Here is an 18,784-nt window from a genome sequence, read left to right on the forward strand (position 1 = left end):
TCTGATGTTCAGGCTCCAATCCCAGTTTCTAAGTCAACAAACCCCAGCTTTATAGTTTGAAAAACACACTAGAGGGTTTTGAGAGGCCTTCCTCTGCACTAAGGAAACTTACTGGAATTGGCCACTTTCTGTGCAAGCATTCCACAGGAAAAGGAGTTCTCAGGTTACTTCTGAATTCCCATGTGTTCAAGCCATTAGCTTAACGAAGCTTATGAAAGTCTCCGGCAGTACATTCAACAATCTTCAAAAACTAAACAACCTTGAACGTGAATAACCTAAACAACTTGAGTAATCTGGGGGCCTGCCTGTGCGTGCAAAAAGCTCAAGCAAGACAGAGTCAGAATTCTAGATGACATGAGGGCATGTCAAAGCCAATAGTAAGAACTTCATAATACCTCCCAATGTACAACACAATGCACATTGTTGCACCACTGCCTATAGCATCTCACACTTCATTTCCCAATGTACAACATAATGAACATTTGAGCACCACTGCTTATAACACTGCGCTTTAAGACCAAGAAGTACATTCCACACCTCTCTCTCTCATGCCTTCAAATGCACATCCCACACGTTATATTCCTGGCAAGGCTGTTCTAGTCTGTGACAGCTCCCACTTTAAAACTACAAGAGAAACAAAAGAAATGTTTTCAAGGCAAAAAAGGCACATGCAGGAAACAATTATGTAAACACCAAAAGTCAATTAAAATAATGGTAGTTGATGGTCATCACGTGGTTTTAAAACAGAGGAGGGCCTCTAGTACTACACTAGTACGGAGGTAGCTTACAAAATAGCCTTGTACTGGTACCTAACTCCTGCCAGAGTTCAAAATTGGTGCCTAGAGCATACGGGGAAACGCTGAAGGGGCTGTGGCAGAATTGCCACCCTACTGCACTTGCTCTGGCACTGCGTCCCCCATCACAAAGTCCAGGACAGAAAATTTGAGAGGCAGAGATAGAGCATGTGCTGGTTGGTCCCCAAGGAGTGGAAAGACCTAAATAATAGGGCGACAACTTCGCAACTGCCTTATGACTTGGAGAACCTCAATAAAAATCACTGACATACTACTAGAAGACAACAGAAAGAATAGGCAAATGGAACACATATCTGGGTGATGTCTGCTGGAGAGTATGTGGTACTATAAGGACCTTATTGCATCTGCCTTTGAGGTCAAATCCTGAACGGCTTTCTTGATTATTTGATGATTTTTTTGCACTCCGTGCTTAGATCAATGATTAGATATTCTATTTCCGCTATCAACTCTATTTTGTCCATTGACTCTTACTCTTCATTCCTCTGAAATATAATTTCCTAGTTGCCACTAGGTGTTCATCCATCAAGACTCACTAAGAGGTTTTTGGCGGTGCTGCAGGCCATTCAAGATTCATACATTTCTCAGGATTAAGGTCCTAAGTACCAACAGGAGCTTCTAGACACTTTCACAAGAATTTTAACACAAAACACATTTGAAAAAAATGTGGATGAGTACATTTTCTTTCACACATAAAGATTAGTTCATGTTATTCTTACCTTGGCATATTGGTAGAGGGCTGCTCCATTGCCCATTGCTGCGGCATTGTGCTCGAGATGCACCCTGGATTAAATACCCTGCATTGCAGGTAAAATGAACAACATCATTTAGATTGAACTCACTGCCATTTGTAAATCCATTTGCAGGGTTTCCTGGATGTCCACAGGTGATTGCTGTTAGAAGAAATACAGTTTATTATGATATTTGGCTCCTCACCTTAACTATAACTTTACATCTTTTCTTTTATAAATAAAAACATTTAAATGCATCTACAGTGATAAATCTCAACGGCCCACACATTGTAAACAGTGTAAGTGGTAATGCAACTAAATGAGAAGGAGTAGCTAAAATGCAAAACATGGCAACGTTGTGGTTTTCAGTATTTGACTCTATGGAAAGTTGACTGGAACATGGTGGCCAGCTGTTCAAGAGTTCCCAGTCCTGATTGCCAAAGTGAAATATAAAAGGTCCTCCAAGTGAGACAACTGTAGCTTTCCCATGTCTGATTGTATAACCTGTAGGAGTGTTAATTTTGGGCTGTGAAGTCTCTGCCAGAAGGATTACTGTGAGGCTTGGGGTGTACAGTGAATGTAATAAATTGAGGACATCAATCAGGCTGGATAATGCTTTCTTGCTGTTACACAGCAGTTGACAACATTAGTATAGGGTGTGGCCAGTGGAACAGGAGCCATAGGAACACCAATTTTGCAAAAAACCTGGTAGGTGGATAGTGGGTTGGCAGAAAGGGGGAGAAAGAAGATAAATGGAGGAGTGGGGAGTGACCAAGAGAGAAGATATCAAATCCAGTGGTTGCAGAGGCACTTTGAATGTCTAGCAGTGAAGTAACTCTGCAAGGCTTTCAGTTCAAAGGAACAAGAGCAACAGTGAAGACAGAAATTAAAAAACTAAGGGTTGGAGAGGACTGCATAATGTACCCGAAGACTAACGGAAATCTGAGGCACAGTGAGGGGTCTGGTGAAAAGTGACAGCTTAGGTTTTTAAGAGAGGGAGATCTGAGACTAAACAGAGCATCACTTAAACGATGACCTTCTATTAAAAACAGAATGAAGAGAAGGATTGCCCATAAAAAGGCTAAAAGGTCAGTCAAATGTAGAGTTTTTCTTGGGTGGCTTGCTGCTCGAAATGGTATATATAATACAGGCATTCCCTGCACAACACACAGTGAGATACACTCCATCTTTGTGAACCTATTTCAACATACAACAGCCTATAGAGAGAAACTCGTGAAATATAGGAGACCAAGAGACCAGGCATCACTCTACAAAACTTTCAATCTGAGATATATAATGAGACTATGTCAGCAACTAATGGAGCTTTAATTGTGAATATGATGGTAGACAGATTTGACATGGTAGCTTGGCCAGCATAGAAATGCCAGAAGGTAAGACCTAAAACTAAGGGGAGTAAGACTAAAATGATGGGTAATAAACCTACAATACTAGTCTGGCTTTTTGGAGAACTAGAAGTACCTGTTAATGCAGGACTGACCCTGACTCCAGATAGGTTATAATTTCCACCTCCAATCACTTTTGACCCTGTCAATGACACTGTATTACAGGATAGCACGATATTATAGAATCTGGAGCTGGAAGAAAATCATACAAGGTGAAATAACCTACGGATTTTATATATTCTTGTAGGAAGTGGAAGGAGTGACCTAAAACTATATATAATAAAGTTATTACAAATTAGAGTATTGGAAATCTTGGCGGACTTTGATCTTGAACATGGAATTCAACTTAATACATAAGGAACCCTTCCGGAGGAGATTGAATAAAAAGAGGCTAGGAAAATCTTAGTGAGCTTTTTGTAATATGTGCTGAAATAACGGATCCTGGCTGCCGATCTAACAGTTAAAAGATGGTATGATATCTGAAAGGCCACATGTGGCAGGCAGTGCGAGCTAGGTAAGCGGAGAGTAAAGTTAAAGAATCATGCAAACTAAAACAGGTTTTAGAGGCACTCAGGGAATTGTCCCATATCAGCATTTTATGTGTCAATGGGGCATTGGGATGGGCACCAATGGGAGGGTATGTTGGTTAAAACTAAAAAGTAAATATGTCTCTTAATACTTGACATGCGCACTTTAGTTGAATCAGGCAAACTTAGGTGGAGTGAATAAAGTTCATAGGCAAACCCTAATTATAATATGCCTCTTATCATGGAATGTAAATAGCCTAAACGGACAAAGCTCATACCACCACAGGTGGCTGTCTTGATTTTAGATATGACCAGATTGGCTGAGAGGAAGATCTTAAAGTCCAAGATGGGGTGTACCATTGAAAGAGCTGTCTGATGGATTACGAGACGTCAAGATGAAGGGCCTTAAAAGCTATGCACAAAGACTTAAACATTACCAGCTTTCTGACCGAGAGCCAGTGGAGTAAAGGGAGAGATTGGGAAATCAACTGATATTTTGGTATCCCAAGAAACAATCTAGCCACTGCATTTTGGATCATCTGGAGCTCATGCAGAGCTTTCTTGTGGGCGGTTAAAAAAAGCACATTTCAGTAGTCTATTTTTTAAAAGACGAGTGCAGTGATCGCTGCCTTGCGTAAGTCCAGAGGAATATAGGGGAAAACCTTCCTAAGTGATTTAAACAGAAAGAAACATGAGGAGGTGATGGCACTTGCATGTCCTACAAAGGAAAACTGTGGTGATCTAGCATACATTCCAATGACATGGTGTTATGTCATTGGAATGTGGAATGTACTGATGAGGTTGGAGTGGAGAGATTCCATGTGAGACAGTTACTCTGGGACTGCAGCAGCTGTGGCTAATAAACCTATCAGTTGAAGTATCCAACTCTCTTACTCTTAATTCCATAATACTTCACTACAATTTGGCGACGTTTTAGCCACAGCAAAGGATCCACGCATCAAGCAACATCCTTTTAAAGAAGAAGAAATTAAGAAAAAGAAGTCAGCCCAGAGAAGAAGACATCGCACCCTAAAGAGGTGATCTAGCATACATTCCAATGACATGGTGTTATGTCATTGGAATGTGGAATGTACTGATGAGGTTGGAGTGGAGAGATTCCATGTGAGACAGTTACTCTGGGACTGCAGCAGCTGTGGCTAATAAACCTATCAGTTGAAGTATCCAACTCTCTTACTCTTAATTCCATAATACTTCACTACAAAAACATTTTGTCAAATTAGACTCCCAGATTTTTCACTTTGGGAACAGGAATTGGGGGAGCTCCCATGTCTTGAGGCCACCATTTGGGAGACCAGAACGATGGGTGATTGCCAAAGAGAAGCACCTCGGTTTTGTCTGAATTTAGTTTCAGACAATTGTTAGACATCCAGCTCCAAATCTGTTGCGTACAGTTGTGGAAGCATTCTGCAGTCCTGTCCAGATCTTCTGTGACCTACACTATGATCTGGGTGTCATCAGCATTACAGACCATTCAGAAACCAAAAATTGTCATCAGTGAAGCTAGAGATGTAACGCATAAATTATAAAGAGTTGGACTCAATGCCGATCCTTACAGTACACCATAGAGTAGTGTTAAAGATGTTGAACTGCACCCATTGGATTCCACAAACTGAACTCTATCAGTGAGAAAGGATCTTAGGAGATTAAGGGCAGTGCCCCTGATGCCTAATTCAAACATACAATTGATGAGAAGTCCATGGTTGATGGTGTTGAACGCTGCTAAAAGATTTAACAATATTGTCTACAGTCATTCTGACATACTCAGAAGCTGTTATCAGAGCTGACTCTTGCTATTTTGGCTTCTAAAGCCAAACTGAGATTGGTCAAGCAGCTTTTGTTCCTGGATGAATAGAGAAAGGTCAGTGTTGATAGATTTCTCTACCATCTTGGACGGAAAAGGAAGCGGAGAAATTGGCCTATAGTTGCTGGGGTTATCTGCGTCCAGGCTCGGCTTTTTTAGAAGAGGGAGAATTGATGCAATTTTCCATTTTTGGGCAAAGAGCCCTAAAAGGAACATTTGATTAAAAATCAATAATGGGTGACCGGGGATAATGGCAGAGGCTAGCTGTAGTACTCTGGGTGGAAAAGGATCAACAGCCAACCCTGATTTAATTTGATTGAACAGGTCTGCTACTTGCCCGGTTGTTGAGAGGGGAGAAAGCAGACAAAATATTATTCAAAGACTGACATGGCTCTGATGATTCTGTGGACAAGTTGGCTGCTACCCTGTTGTTGGCCCATGTTTGGGGATCTGACACTCCCTGATGCTCCCTCAACTAGCGTACAGCCCTACACCAGCTTCTCATCAGTTCCCGCTACTCTGCTTGTGACCCAGCAACACAGCATGCTCATGCCTCCCCCTTTGATCTTTTTTTGTTAATTTTCCTTGGCAGGGTAGTGGAGGTATTGTCCCAGACTCCTTATGGTCTTGGTTCATCTGGAACATCCTGCACTTCAAAGCAGCACTTCTCCTGCATGTCTGCACATCTGCACTTGAGGCTCCTCGTAGGGTTCTGCAGTCACCTGCAGCCAGCAGTGGAGAGTGCAGTGAGGAGGGCTTGGCGAGTGCAGTGAGGAGGGCTTGGCGAGTGCAGGAGCTCTCAGGTCTGAGCCTCTGGGCTCGTGGAAATGGCTTGTCTTGGCTGGGTGAAGCTTGCGGCTGGACTCCCCTGCACGCCTGTGCTTGACGCTCCTTGATGGGTTCCAAGGCTCCTCCGACTAACCTGCCAACTCCTATCCAGAGTTCTGTCTCCCTCCCTTCAGATCAACACAAACAATTCAAATTAAGTAGAGCAGCCTCTTCAATATTACCGCACAACAGGAGTACAAAAGGAGCACAATAGGAGCATACAAAAAGAGTGAACCAACGATCCAGCAATCCAGTATACTAGTACAGAACTAAGGATGCAGGGTTTAAGGCTGCTCACAAGGAGGCTCAAAGCAGGAACATTTTGGAAGCGAACTGACAGTGCTGATCGCACCAACATGATACCAGGAAGAGAGAGGCAAAGAGGATCATTGGCAACCAATTAAAAGGAAAAGATGCAGGGGATGTGCTATGCTCAAGTAAATAAGGGACTCAACAGTCTCCCACTCCCATTGCACTCAGTGGTTATAGATTAGACCAGCACTTAAGGCATTAAGCCAGTAATGTTGATTGAAAGAAACACAAACAAGGCAAAATAATTTCCGGGAAATGGAGGCCACCAAGGTAACCAAGGAGCAGCCATGCTCAAAGGGCAAACAATTAGCACACTTTTGGAAGACACAAGTATGCCCTTCACTATCACTCAGTAGCGGAGACAGCTTCAGAAATGCTCACTATACAGAGAAACAATTGCAATGACACCTCATTCTCAGAAAGGACAGGGGTCACAAGGGCCCCAATTGAACCAACAATTATCATCTTATTAAACTCAAATGCCCCTAGGAATCACCATCAAACCCTTGTGCACCCTCGATACCCCTAGTCGAAACAGAAAGTCCTATACATAGCAATGAACAAACCTCTATGGAGGTCTACCCTAAGGAAAAACCGACAACAAGCTCCACTTCACAACTTCAAGAAGCAAAAGATCTTAGGCGGAAGCAAACCAGACTACCTGTGCACCATAACTTATTCACATCTAAATGACGCTCCAGAGAGTATATTTAATTCTGACTTATTATATGACAAGTCAAGCAATGGAGATAACTCAGGGAACCTACCTGGTTACACTCTACTCCACAAAGCGGGCTTCAAACAGTGCCCCCAATATTGATTCAACCCTAGAGAGGCACGATACCGAGACTGCAAATGGTGATACATTAAATACATCATATCTCACAACGCAAGAGTGTGAAGAATTGGTAGCTTCATATACCCCTGAAAATACCTCAGGAGAAAGGCAGTAAAACACCTGAAATCACAAACACAGAGGAGAAGCAGAATGGAACAGACCATATATGAACATCTTTATTAAACACCATGCAACTGCCCATCAATGCGATGCAATACCAATCTGACAAAAATGGACATTCAACTATCTCTCTTCAATATCCTGGCCATACATGCCTCAAATATTGATATCAAACTAACTGACATCAACAATCTGATTAGAGGGGCTCAAACTTAAACAAACCTAATTAAACCATGTTGCACTTTTGTTGCAATAGTTGACAAATTATCAACACTACCATCCACAATGGGGGATCTCCTCTCTGACATAAAAGAAGCAACTAAAACCACAAAGGCAGCAGCTCTGGTCAGCCCTGTGATGGGCAATATAATAAAACAAGAAATAACTGAGAAGGTTCAGGGGGGTGGAACTAGCAAAGACAATGCTCAAAAACAAAATAATAACTCTCAGGAAAATGCAGATGCTGAAAATCAAGAGTCTGATGGACAGCCACCCAGATCCTTGGGGGAATCAGCTGTCAGAAATGATTCCCCTGAGCCAGGTCAGTCAGAGAAGGATGAGGCCTGGGGCAACAGCACTATCTGCAGCAAAGCAATGCTGTAAACAGAGGAGGAAGGGCAGCAAAAAGAAAGACCGACATAACAACATACTTCCAAACCAGCTCTACTATTCCAGTGATAAGAAGCCCAGTGCAGTTAAACAACAACAGTAAACATGCAAAATACCTCAACCCGCCTGACACAAACACTGAATCAGCTGAGGAGGCCCAAGAGAGTAAGGGTGCCAATGGCCAGGACTACCAAACAACTATTACAATAGAGGGGGATATAGTAGCTTCACAAGAGTAACCTTCAACTTTAATTTTAACTACGGAAAGCATCTTGGAATCAGTACAGACAGGGGAATTTGTCCCCCCATATTGGAAGGACAAGTATACCAAACCAACTCCTTTAACGACTTGAACGCAAAGTCAGAACCTGTAATATTCTGTTCATCTCGCAGTATAATTCTCAATAGAGGGGATATCATGCGGTTACTAACATCAATCAGTAGACTGGTGGATCTAAGATCCCATGATCTGTAATCGATTGAGTTTACAGAGTACAATATCTCCCAGAGAACTAGGTAACAAAAAAAAACTGGTCATCCCTTGAAACTTTGAAGAGGGTAATGGATGAGCAATCACAACTAAATGTCTGGTGGATTAAACTAATGTCCTACTAAAAAATATTCAGAATCCCTACTACCAAAACATAATGAGCAGCCAGACCCTGCCCCAGACACACTTTGATGAAGACACAATCTGTACTGGGCATGAAGCACATCCCCAGTTCACAAAGAGACAACTGAAGGCTGGAGGGTGAGGCAAGCCAGGATTGGCAGTTCAGCATCATATGATTTGGGTTGGCTAGCTAGAATAATAAATATTTGGAGTAACAACGCCTGACTTAGAATAAAACAGTACCAACAGATAATACCCATTTACAATTATCCTCTTGGAACATAAACGACCTCAGAAATAAAACAATGGACACACAGCTACTGTTATACTTTCAAACCTTCAAGCTATTTTCCTACAAAAGACTCAGCAAAGTTCAACCATTTCATCTACAATGATTCAAAACACATCACCTAAAAGCTATAAAAAGTGCTAAATTTTGACAATTAAAAGGAGGGCTTGCCACCTATACTTCAATTAAGAGCATTAATGTGGCTAAAGTGCTGGATACTAAATCAACATCGACTAATGCCGCACAATCGCTCACAGTGTATATAAGAAGTGGCAACAACGACCTATAACTGGTGCTCATAAACACATAACTGCACCCACGTGATATGATCAATGGAGTAAAACTTGTGGGAGGGGAATTTATAAGGTTACTAGTAGAGAAGCCTATGCCAAATTTTGCACTAATGGGTGGTTTCAACATGCATTTGCTGGGTCACTGTAAACGAGTACTTCCTTAGACAAGGAACATCCCACAACAGGAGAGCAGCAAGTGGGGAAAGCAATGCAGGTTAGCCAATAATCTACTGAGGGACATGGAACATCTAAGTTTTTGTACATTAAATGTGTGCTCTCTGGGAGATCGCCCCTCTGTAGCATCCTTTCACAATGCGGTAGCCAGCACAACAATAGACTACACTTATGTAACCTTCCCCTTGATTTGCGAAATTGCAGACTTTCAGCTAGGAGTAAAAGAACATGTTGGCCATCACCTAAAAGAATTCACAATGAGTGTGCAAGACACAAATCTAAACAGGCGACCAGAGCATCCTAGCTCCATACATACAGTAAACAATAAAAAGATTAAATGGAAAACCCATAATCCAGAACAACTGTTGGCTTTGGCGAAAAATCTTTGGGAAGAAAATAAAATGGTAGGCCCAAAAGCAAAACATAGCTGGGAAAACTTTTTTTTTTGTGTGAAATTTTATTTATGATTTTGTCATACATAAAAACATTACATCGCATCAAACATGTAGTAAGCTCCACTTGTTACACAATGGGTTCTCGTATACGTCGTCACGATGGCAATATGTTGTATAGTAGACATTCATTCCTGGACAGCTAAATAAAAATAGTGCATCCATTACATATTTGGGGTTCCAGAGACACAGAAGTACCATTATACCATAGTATTACAGGCAAAGTCCCCCTTAAGGTACAGTCCGTCCCCTCCCAGGTACAGGTAACATGTACTGTATTCCGGCGTGTGGGCAGCCATTAACCCGAAATAGAATCCTCACAACGCAATCATTCAGGCTCATGGGAACCACCATCTACCTCCCCAGAGTGCTGTGAAAGGAAATACCCCAGCAATGGGCCCCAGATATCTTTCGGCTTGGATGCCCTCTGGAGAGTTTCAGCATAGATATTCGTTTGCTCCTGACACTACATCAAGTCCGCCAACCACACCTTAAATTTCAGGGCCCGACCCCTTCCCCATCTACAAGCCATCCTTCGTTTGGCCAGTAGCAATGATATATCAAGGTATGTTTTGGGGACCTGTGCTACGTACCCCAGGAGCGCCACCAGGGGATACCTTATCAGTGCGCTGCCTATCATTTTCTCAAGGGCTTCGAAGACTTGCTCCCAAAACTCCTGCACCCCAGGACATCCTGACGCCAGATGTAAGAAACCCGACTCAGGCCTCCCGCACTTCTCGCACCTATCGTTATCCGCTAGCTTAAACCTGTATTTTTTGACAGGCATGTAATAAAGTCGTTGCACAAATTTGTAATGGATAACTCGCAGCCGGCAACTGGCTTAGATTTGACCAGTTTGGATGCAGTAATACCGCCACTGTTCCTCTGTTATGTCTCGTCGCACTTCTTCCCCCCACTTTGTACGGGCCGAACTAGTAACTTCCACTTGTTGCGTGCGTATACACCGGTATAGTCCTGACACTAAGTGCTTCCCATCCGTAGATCCCAGTAGTTGGTGTAATGGAGTGAGACTTGACGGCTCCCTTGGAAAGTCCGGGATCACCACCATTATCCCCTGTCGCAGGCGCACATATAAGAACACCTCTAACGGCGTGGGCTGTAGCCCCTGAAAAAAGTGTTCTAGGGGACGGAATATTCCTTCATGAAAGATGTCTCCCCATGTACTAATATTAGTTCGCTTACAGAGATTAAGAAATCCAGTTTCCTGCAGCAGAGATATACTGGGGTGATAAGACAGTGGGAGCCTAGAGGAGTACAAAAAAGGCGATGCAACAAGCTCAGTTATCCGATGCCACGCATCAACTGTGCCAGTAATCGTGGTAGGTGGCAGTCTTCCACTGCCACTTGCGGCATATACATAGGGGGGTATATCCAATAATACGCATAATACGCCTGGGCGCACAGAAAGTATACCTCGAAATCTGGGACATCAAATCCCCCTTGATCATACGGTTTCGTAAGTGTAGACCATTTAAGCCACGACTGCTTGCGGCCCCAGAACAACCTGAGCAATTCCGTACGTAAAGCTTCAAAAAAAAAATAAGCCCCTGGTTGATACGGTATATTCAGGAACAAGTAGAGGAACTGCAGCAATATGATAATTTTTATGAGGGACGCTCGTCCCGCAAGCGAAAGAGGTAGGGATATCCAACGGGTGACATTATTAGACAGACGTGTAATGGCTGTGCCATCATTGAGCCTTATCGTGTCTTCTCTGTCCCTGGCCACCTGTATACCCAGATAGCGGATATCTTTTTCACACCACTCCAGTGGAAAGTCGTGTTGGAACCGAGGGACCGCCGGAGTGAGAGGGAAGACTTGGGATTTGCCACAATTAATTGTGATACCGATTAGCCTGCCAAATACAATGAATTCTCGCAGTAAGGGATTCATGTTCTGCTGAGGGTCCCTAATATATAATGTCACATCATCTGCATATAGCAAAATCAAAAGCTGATGCGGACTACAACGGAAAGCCTTGTCTTGGTGGAATTGACGAAGCCTGGAGGCCAGTGGCTTGATCGCTATGGCGAACAGGAGCGGGGATAGTGGGCATCCCTGCCTGGTACCCCTAGAGATGGTGAACAACAGGGAGGAATGGCCATTGATCAAGATCTTGGCAGTGGGTTGATGATACAGTAACCTGATCCAGGATATATAAGGGAGCGGGAAGCCCATACGCTGCAGCACTCCGAACAGGTAGTCCCACTCCACAGAATCGAATGCCTTGGTGGCATCTAGGAATACTGCAGCTAGCGGGAACTCGGGTGCCACTGTTTGAATCAGCAAGAAGAGAGTGCGTAGGTTATGCGTAGTAGCTCTACCTGGCACAAAACCTGATTGATCAGGGAGTATGAGTTTGTCCATCAGGAGAGTCAGACGATTGGCTAGTACTTTAGCCAGGATCTTAGTGTCGCAATTCATCAAGGATAGCGGCCGGTAGGAGTTGCACGATCTAGGGGGCTTGCCTGGCTTCAACAGAGATGTGACTAACGCTTCCCTCATCGAGGGAGGGAGAATCCCAACTTCAAGAGATTCCTCATATACCTCTTGAAGCACCGGTGCCATGACATCTATGTGTTGTTTATAAAATTCCGCAGGCAGCCCATCGGATCCCGGTGCCTTCCCATTCTTCAATTGCATGATTGCCTCCCTAATTTCGTCTAACTCGAATGGTAGGCTCCAAAACCCCCTCTGCATATCACTTAGCCTCCCTAGTGCCACATCCACCATGAAGCCATCCCGCTCCGCCAGTCCCTGCCTTTGCGATGTGTATAACTGTTTATAGTGGTCAGTAAACACCTCAAGTATGTTAAGCGAGTCACGTTGTAGTTCCCCTCTAGGCCCTTCAACCTCTAGAACGTGTGTCGTGAAGCGAGGACTCCTGGTCACTTCAGCCAACGCTTTACCTGGTCGCTCCCCGTCGCCATATCTACGGGCCACCCAATATCGCCCCTTAAATTTCACCTCCCTCATTGCAGTGTCTGTATATTCTGACAGCTTATCAAGGAAATTTTGTTGCACCTGACCTGTTTCTCCGTCCCATCCATCCCTCCAACACCCTCAACTCCTGCTCCAGCCTCCTGAGTGTCCTCTGTAGATCCCTAAGCACCCCAAAGCTCTTTGAAATGCAATACCCTCTTATGGTCACTTTAAACGCTTCCCAAATAACCTTGACGCTATCCACTGACCCCTTGTTTCTGGAGAAAAAATATTTTATTTCGTCTCCTAATTCAGCTTGGAAAACTGCATCTAATAGTGCAGTAGGTTGCAGCCGCCAGCGTGGCCTAGGTTTATCATATCCTGGTGGGGTAAGGGACACCTTGACGGGGCAATGATCCGAAAAAGTCCTGGCTGTGTGTGCAACATTACAAATGGAGGAGCACAGCACCTGTGAAAGCAGACAGTAATCAAGACGTGCCCATGTGCCCGTATGTGACGTGAAATGTGTTCCTTCTCGCACGTCTGGGTGCGTATATCGCCAGCTGTCGATTAACCCCCCTCCTCCAATATCCCCTGTAACATCTCTTGTGAATGGTTGTAATGGTGCACCGCAACATTGGACCTATCCTGGGATGGATTGAGGGCTACGTTGAAATCGCCCCCCCCCCCAAATTACGTGAGTGGACCCAACAGTCAAAATGTTGCCCTATACAGTAGTGAAAAACTCAGGAGTGTCCACATTAGGTCCATAACAATTTGCCCCCATATAATAACAAATCGTCCCTGTGAGTCCTCAATAGTGCCCGCCAGCTCAAATGGGGTCTGCTTTTTGACTAGTATGGCTGTACCTCTCGCATATGAGGAGTAAGAGGAAAAAAGTCTATAACTTGCCCATTTACTGGCAAACGCCACCACGGCCCTTGGGCTAAGATGTGTCTCTTGCAGCAGAGCCACCTGTATCTGCTGTCTATCAAGGTAGGCCAGAATTTGCCTGCATTTCCTCGGATCCCCAAGTCCCCTGACATTCCAAGATAGCACTCTCAATATGGATTTGTCATCCGGTACCATCATTCTAACCCATCAGTACGAAACACATGCATTGTAAGCTCCCAGTACACCACACCCATGCTATACGAGAGTCATTACCTTGAAGAGCGCACAACACATTATTCTTGCCATGACATTTATGCACCCAACTTCCCCCTTCCCCCTCCCACTGAAGCATCCCAATCATGCCAGATGTCCACACCCCTCCCCCTCCCTTAACCCCCAAAACGTAATTGCAATAAGCAACAACACTGCCCCTTCCCAGAGCGGCATGAAAAAAAGTTCAAACAGAAACCAATACACCCACAGAAACACAATGGGGTACACCCATTTGGGGAAACTCAGCTGGGTGGCCCATGGGTACCTGGCACCCGTCCAGAGATCCCGCATCAGTGAGCAAGATCCTGAATAGGTTGCTAGGGCGTTCAGCTGCTTGCCAGTGTTGTGTTCCAGTCCTTGTCAGCACTACCTTCCGGGTCGATCTTCGCACACATATGATGGATCATTCCCTACTTATCTAGTTCCTATAGGCCAGTAATATGTTCATGGTGCAAGAGAGTGAAAAAACAACGAGAATAATTAAAAACAGCAAAAAACTCCTCCAGCTTTAAGTTGTGTTCCCTGACTCCTGTCACTCCACGTCTGATGTTGTTGATGATAGCGGCCCTTCCATTACAGGTGATTGCTTCTTTTGTTTCTTAAGTTGCTTGAGAAATTCCTTGGCCTGTAGAGGCTTCGTGCAGAACGTTTGAGTCCCCTGATGCGTGATACGAAGGCGAGCAGTGTAAAGTAATGCATAGTCAATTTGGGCCTGTCTCAACTTTTGCTTGACTGCAAGGAATTTGTGGCGTTCTTCCTGGACCTGTAGCGTGAAATCCGGGAACATCGTGAAAGACACCCCGTCATAATGGAGCTGTTTTTTTCCCTGGCCACCCGTAGTGCCGCATCCCTATCTCTGTAATTCAATAGGCGTGCAATGATAGGCCTAGGTGCGCTTCCAGGGGGGGGTCGTGGCCCAAGGGAGGCGATGAGCCCTCTCCACAATGAAATGAGGTGATAGTAATTCAGGGCCCACCACCGCTACCAACAGCTTTTCAATGTACTCCTCTATTTTGCCGGTATTGGTACTCTCCGGAATACCTAATACGCGGATATTGTTCCTCCTACTTCTCACCTCTATGTCCTCATTTTTAGCTGCTATGACCTTTAAGAGCTTTTCTAGTTGTGCCGTTGCACCTTGCACCTGACTTGTGGCATGCTCAACCTCCAAGATTCTGTGTTCGGCCTCTGTTATGTGCGTCTCATGACCCTCCAGTTTCCGCGCTATGGTATCCATTCGTGATGTCATCGTGTCCATCTTGTCCGCAATTGTCGCGAAGCCCTGCCGCACCTCCGAGAGGATCGACGCCACGTCTGCACTTGGTGGTACTTGTGAGCCTATTTGTGGTTCTTCAATTTCAGCATCAGTCTCTGCCTGATGTTGCCGCATGGTTTTTTTGGCCTCAAAAGTAAGCCGCGGCTGGCGCGCATCCACCTTCCCCATCGTAGCGCCTGTGTCCACAATATTAGATATGGTACGATCTGGTGCGATGGCGCTAAGTGCTTGCCAGTCCAATTGGAAATCCTGGGCCCGATCTCCCCCCAAGTACTTGATGCAGAGCTACTCCCTGGGCCTTCTCCACTATGCAAAATGCAGATAGCGCAAAATCAGCAACACGAGATAACGCTCTGCTAGCAGTATCCGCTCTTGTGGTGCCCGGGCATGCGACGCAGACAACGCACAGTTCAGAACCTTACCTCAGTGATTATGCTGCCCTCTGCAGTCCCCCTGTCCGCCGTCTGCCCCACAAGAGACACAATGCCGTGACACTTAACTCAATAGCGGCGATGATGCAGGGCAGTCAAGAATCGTGGGCAGACTAAAGCCCCCAAGGACAGCACTATGCCTGTCGCGTATCCCAGGGGTCAACAATCAATGAAAGTTACGAAGACTCTCAGCCAATTTTAAGGAGGTGGTGCCAAATTGTATCCCCCCGTCACTTGCCTGCGTCACTATGTCCCCAGGCGCCAGTGCCCGCTGATCCACTCCACACCAGATCAGGCATTCAGCGCTCCATGTTCACCGCCATTATGCCGCCCGGGCCTGCGCGCCCTATGCACGAATCAAGGGCAGCATCCTCGCACAAGCCAGTCGACAGCTACAAAATCGCCTCCTTCACATGTCAGCCACAGCCTCAAGGCAGAAACAATCTTTTCCAGGCACAGGAGAGCAGTCACCCACTCATCACGCAATAGGATTCCGCCATACAGCGCTGTACTGCCACTCGCCTGCCTTACGGAGTTACAGCAATTCCGGGCGCCTGCACACTTCAAGCCCGTCCAGCTGTGATGACAGACTACAATCACCTGGTCCGCTAATGCCTCCATCTGCAGCCAGCCACCATCCCGAAGTGTTTCTCACCATTGGGGCCACTCAGTGCCTCTCACCCGTTGCCACCACACTGCAGAGGCCTACCCACCTCGTGGGCACTGCGGTGATCCTGTAGTCGCCGCAGTCCACCATCAAGCTCCAGGGCGCCACCTGCACAGTCTGGTCAGAGTTTCACAGCAGCGTTGGGTGCTTCAAATCTCCTCGGTTGGCCGCGAGACTTACACCGAGGGTTCCGCGCCAGCCAGGTTACACAATCTCGTAGTTCTCGAGCAGATCCCTTCAATGGAACCAGGAAAATTAACGGATTTCAGCGCCGAACTGCGGGAGCCTCACACGATGGCGGCCATTCCGCTCTTGTGCCACCTAGCGCCCCCATAGCTGGGAAAACTTCACCAAGATATTCAGAGAAACTCGCCCAGCAAATGAGGGGCCAAGATTGATGGAAAGAGAAAAACCTTGACTTGGGTATCCCACACATGACAAATCGCGCTAGCCAGTCATCTCTTCATCTAAAAATAGACACATTTGGTATCTTAAAAAAGCAACAAACAGATCACTGAGGAGGCTTCACCTATCCAGCCCAGATACTAATGCCCTAAAGGAGCTGATGCAATTAAAAGCAACTAAGAAAAAGATAAATTGACAATCAAAAAGGGAAGCAGAAGAGACACTTTGGGCTAAGCTATTCCAAGACATAAAAATAAATAACAGTTCAAGATTCTGGTGCACAGTAAATCCCAAGGTTCACAAAGTCAGCTCCCACTTGACAGAAAAGGCCTGGTGGTCAAGCTTTCTCTGGTACCATTTAGCACAGAAATCCCCAGCAGCACAAACTGAGAGGAGAGAACAGTCTATACCATGGATAAAAAAATCATGATCCAAATAACATTCAGGCAACATTCACAATCACAGCCAAACAGATCACAAACAGGATAGCCAAAGGTAGGAAGGAGGGTGCACCAGGCCCAAATGAGATCCCCCTGACCTTGTTCAAACAAGATCCAGATTGCTGGGTGGAAGCATTGAAACCAGTTTTTTAGTAGATTCTTCAAAAATAAATAATTCCAGTTTCTTGAAGGTGGTCAATTATTTCCCCAATCTTCAAGAACGGTGAAACAGTATAGGCTGATCACATTAGATGATAATGATGCTAAATATTACTCTGGTATTATCCGGGAATAACTAAGAGAAGAACTAAGAGATTGGGTTTCAAAAAACACAGTAATTCTCCTCAATCAAACAGTATTCAGCAAATACATGGGGACTACAGGAAATATAAAAATTCTCTCCCTGCTGATAGATGCTGTAAAAGATGCCGACTTGCCATTATACATCTGCTTCATTGATTACTCCTCAGCTTTCGACCAAATAGATAGAAAGTTGTGGGGCAAACTCATTAAAAGAAATATTCTGCCCGGTCTTATGAATCAGTTGATACTTCTACATACAGACACTTGGGTTCAAGTGAAGCTAGGAGTTGGTGACCATCTGTCAAGAAGGATTCCAACAACAAAAGGGTTGAAACAAAGTTGCGTTTTAGCCCGGGCTTTGTTCAATCTCTTTATGTCAGATCTATCAACTGAGCTGGAAAAGTGCAACTGCAATACCCCAAAGATGGGTGGACTTGCCCTTTTGAAATTATTAGACGCTGATAACCTGCCTCCAACACTTACTTGACACCATTCTAAGTTATTGTACTAAAAATGGGTTGATCATGAACGTAGACAAATCCAAAGTCATGCAGCTTAACCAAAGAACGGTCATTCGAAAACAACACTGGCATTTGGCCGGCTAGAAACAGTCAACAAATATAAATATCCGGTGGTCATAATAGACTGCAAAGGAACATTTACGGCTCACAAAGAGGCATGAAAAAGAAGAGGAATCACAATAGCAGTAGCACTACAAAATCTCAAGAACAAAATTGTTGGACAGAGTTTCACTCCACAGATCCAGGTGATACAGGCAAAGCTCACTCCAACTATCCCCTACCGTGAGTACATGAGGGGTGGGGACACCAGCACGCTGGATGGAATAGTAATGAGAACACTAAGAATGATTTTTTTAACTTACCAAAATATATGTAATCGGCTCAAATACGATTGGAATTCTGTATGCAGATGCAACAGCTCACACGCAGAGGCACCTATATTGAGAGCTGGTTGAAGATCAAGAGACCTGATCCTGGTACATTAAATGCTCACTTATGAAATTAACTTTTGTCTAAAAATAGCAGTGCAGCAAAGTCCTACTTGCAAGAGTTAATAGATCAACGGGCCCCACATGATCTCTAGGAGTCCACAGGGACATACAATAGCTTCAAACAGCTTGTCAACAAAACTGTCAAAAGGGTTTTCTTAGCTAAGAACAAAGCGGTGCTGTTGGGAAGGGCACACAGATGGTGCACTCTGCACAGCCACCCCAGGGCTGCTCCTCAATATTATCTAGGTGCAGGGTTCACCAGAGAAACTAAATATATTTGGCACTGACTTGGCATCCACCCTTCTCTGCTCCATTTA

The 18,784-nt window shown here is 44.8% G+C and overlaps 1 protein-coding gene across 1 annotated transcript in view; it reads right to left on the minus strand.

Moving 5' to 3' along the window:
- The window catches only part of CSMD1 (CUB and Sushi multiple domains 1), a 2,626,220-nt gene that overhangs the window by 459,902 nt on the left and 2,147,534 nt on the right, over positions 1–18,784 (minus strand). The window contains exon 48 of the mRNA XM_085610820.1: positions 1,532–1,705. Within this exon, the coding sequence (XP_085466946.1) occupies positions 1,532–1,705 (174 nt within the window). The remainder of the gene's footprint in view (positions 1–1,531; positions 1,706–18,784) is intronic.

Source organism: Triturus cristatus, chromosome 6 (assembly GCF_964204655.1).
Source record: "Triturus cristatus chromosome 6, aTriCri1.1, whole genome shotgun sequence".
Classification (NCBI taxonomy): Eukaryota; Metazoa; Chordata; class Amphibia; order Caudata; family Salamandridae; genus Triturus; species Triturus cristatus.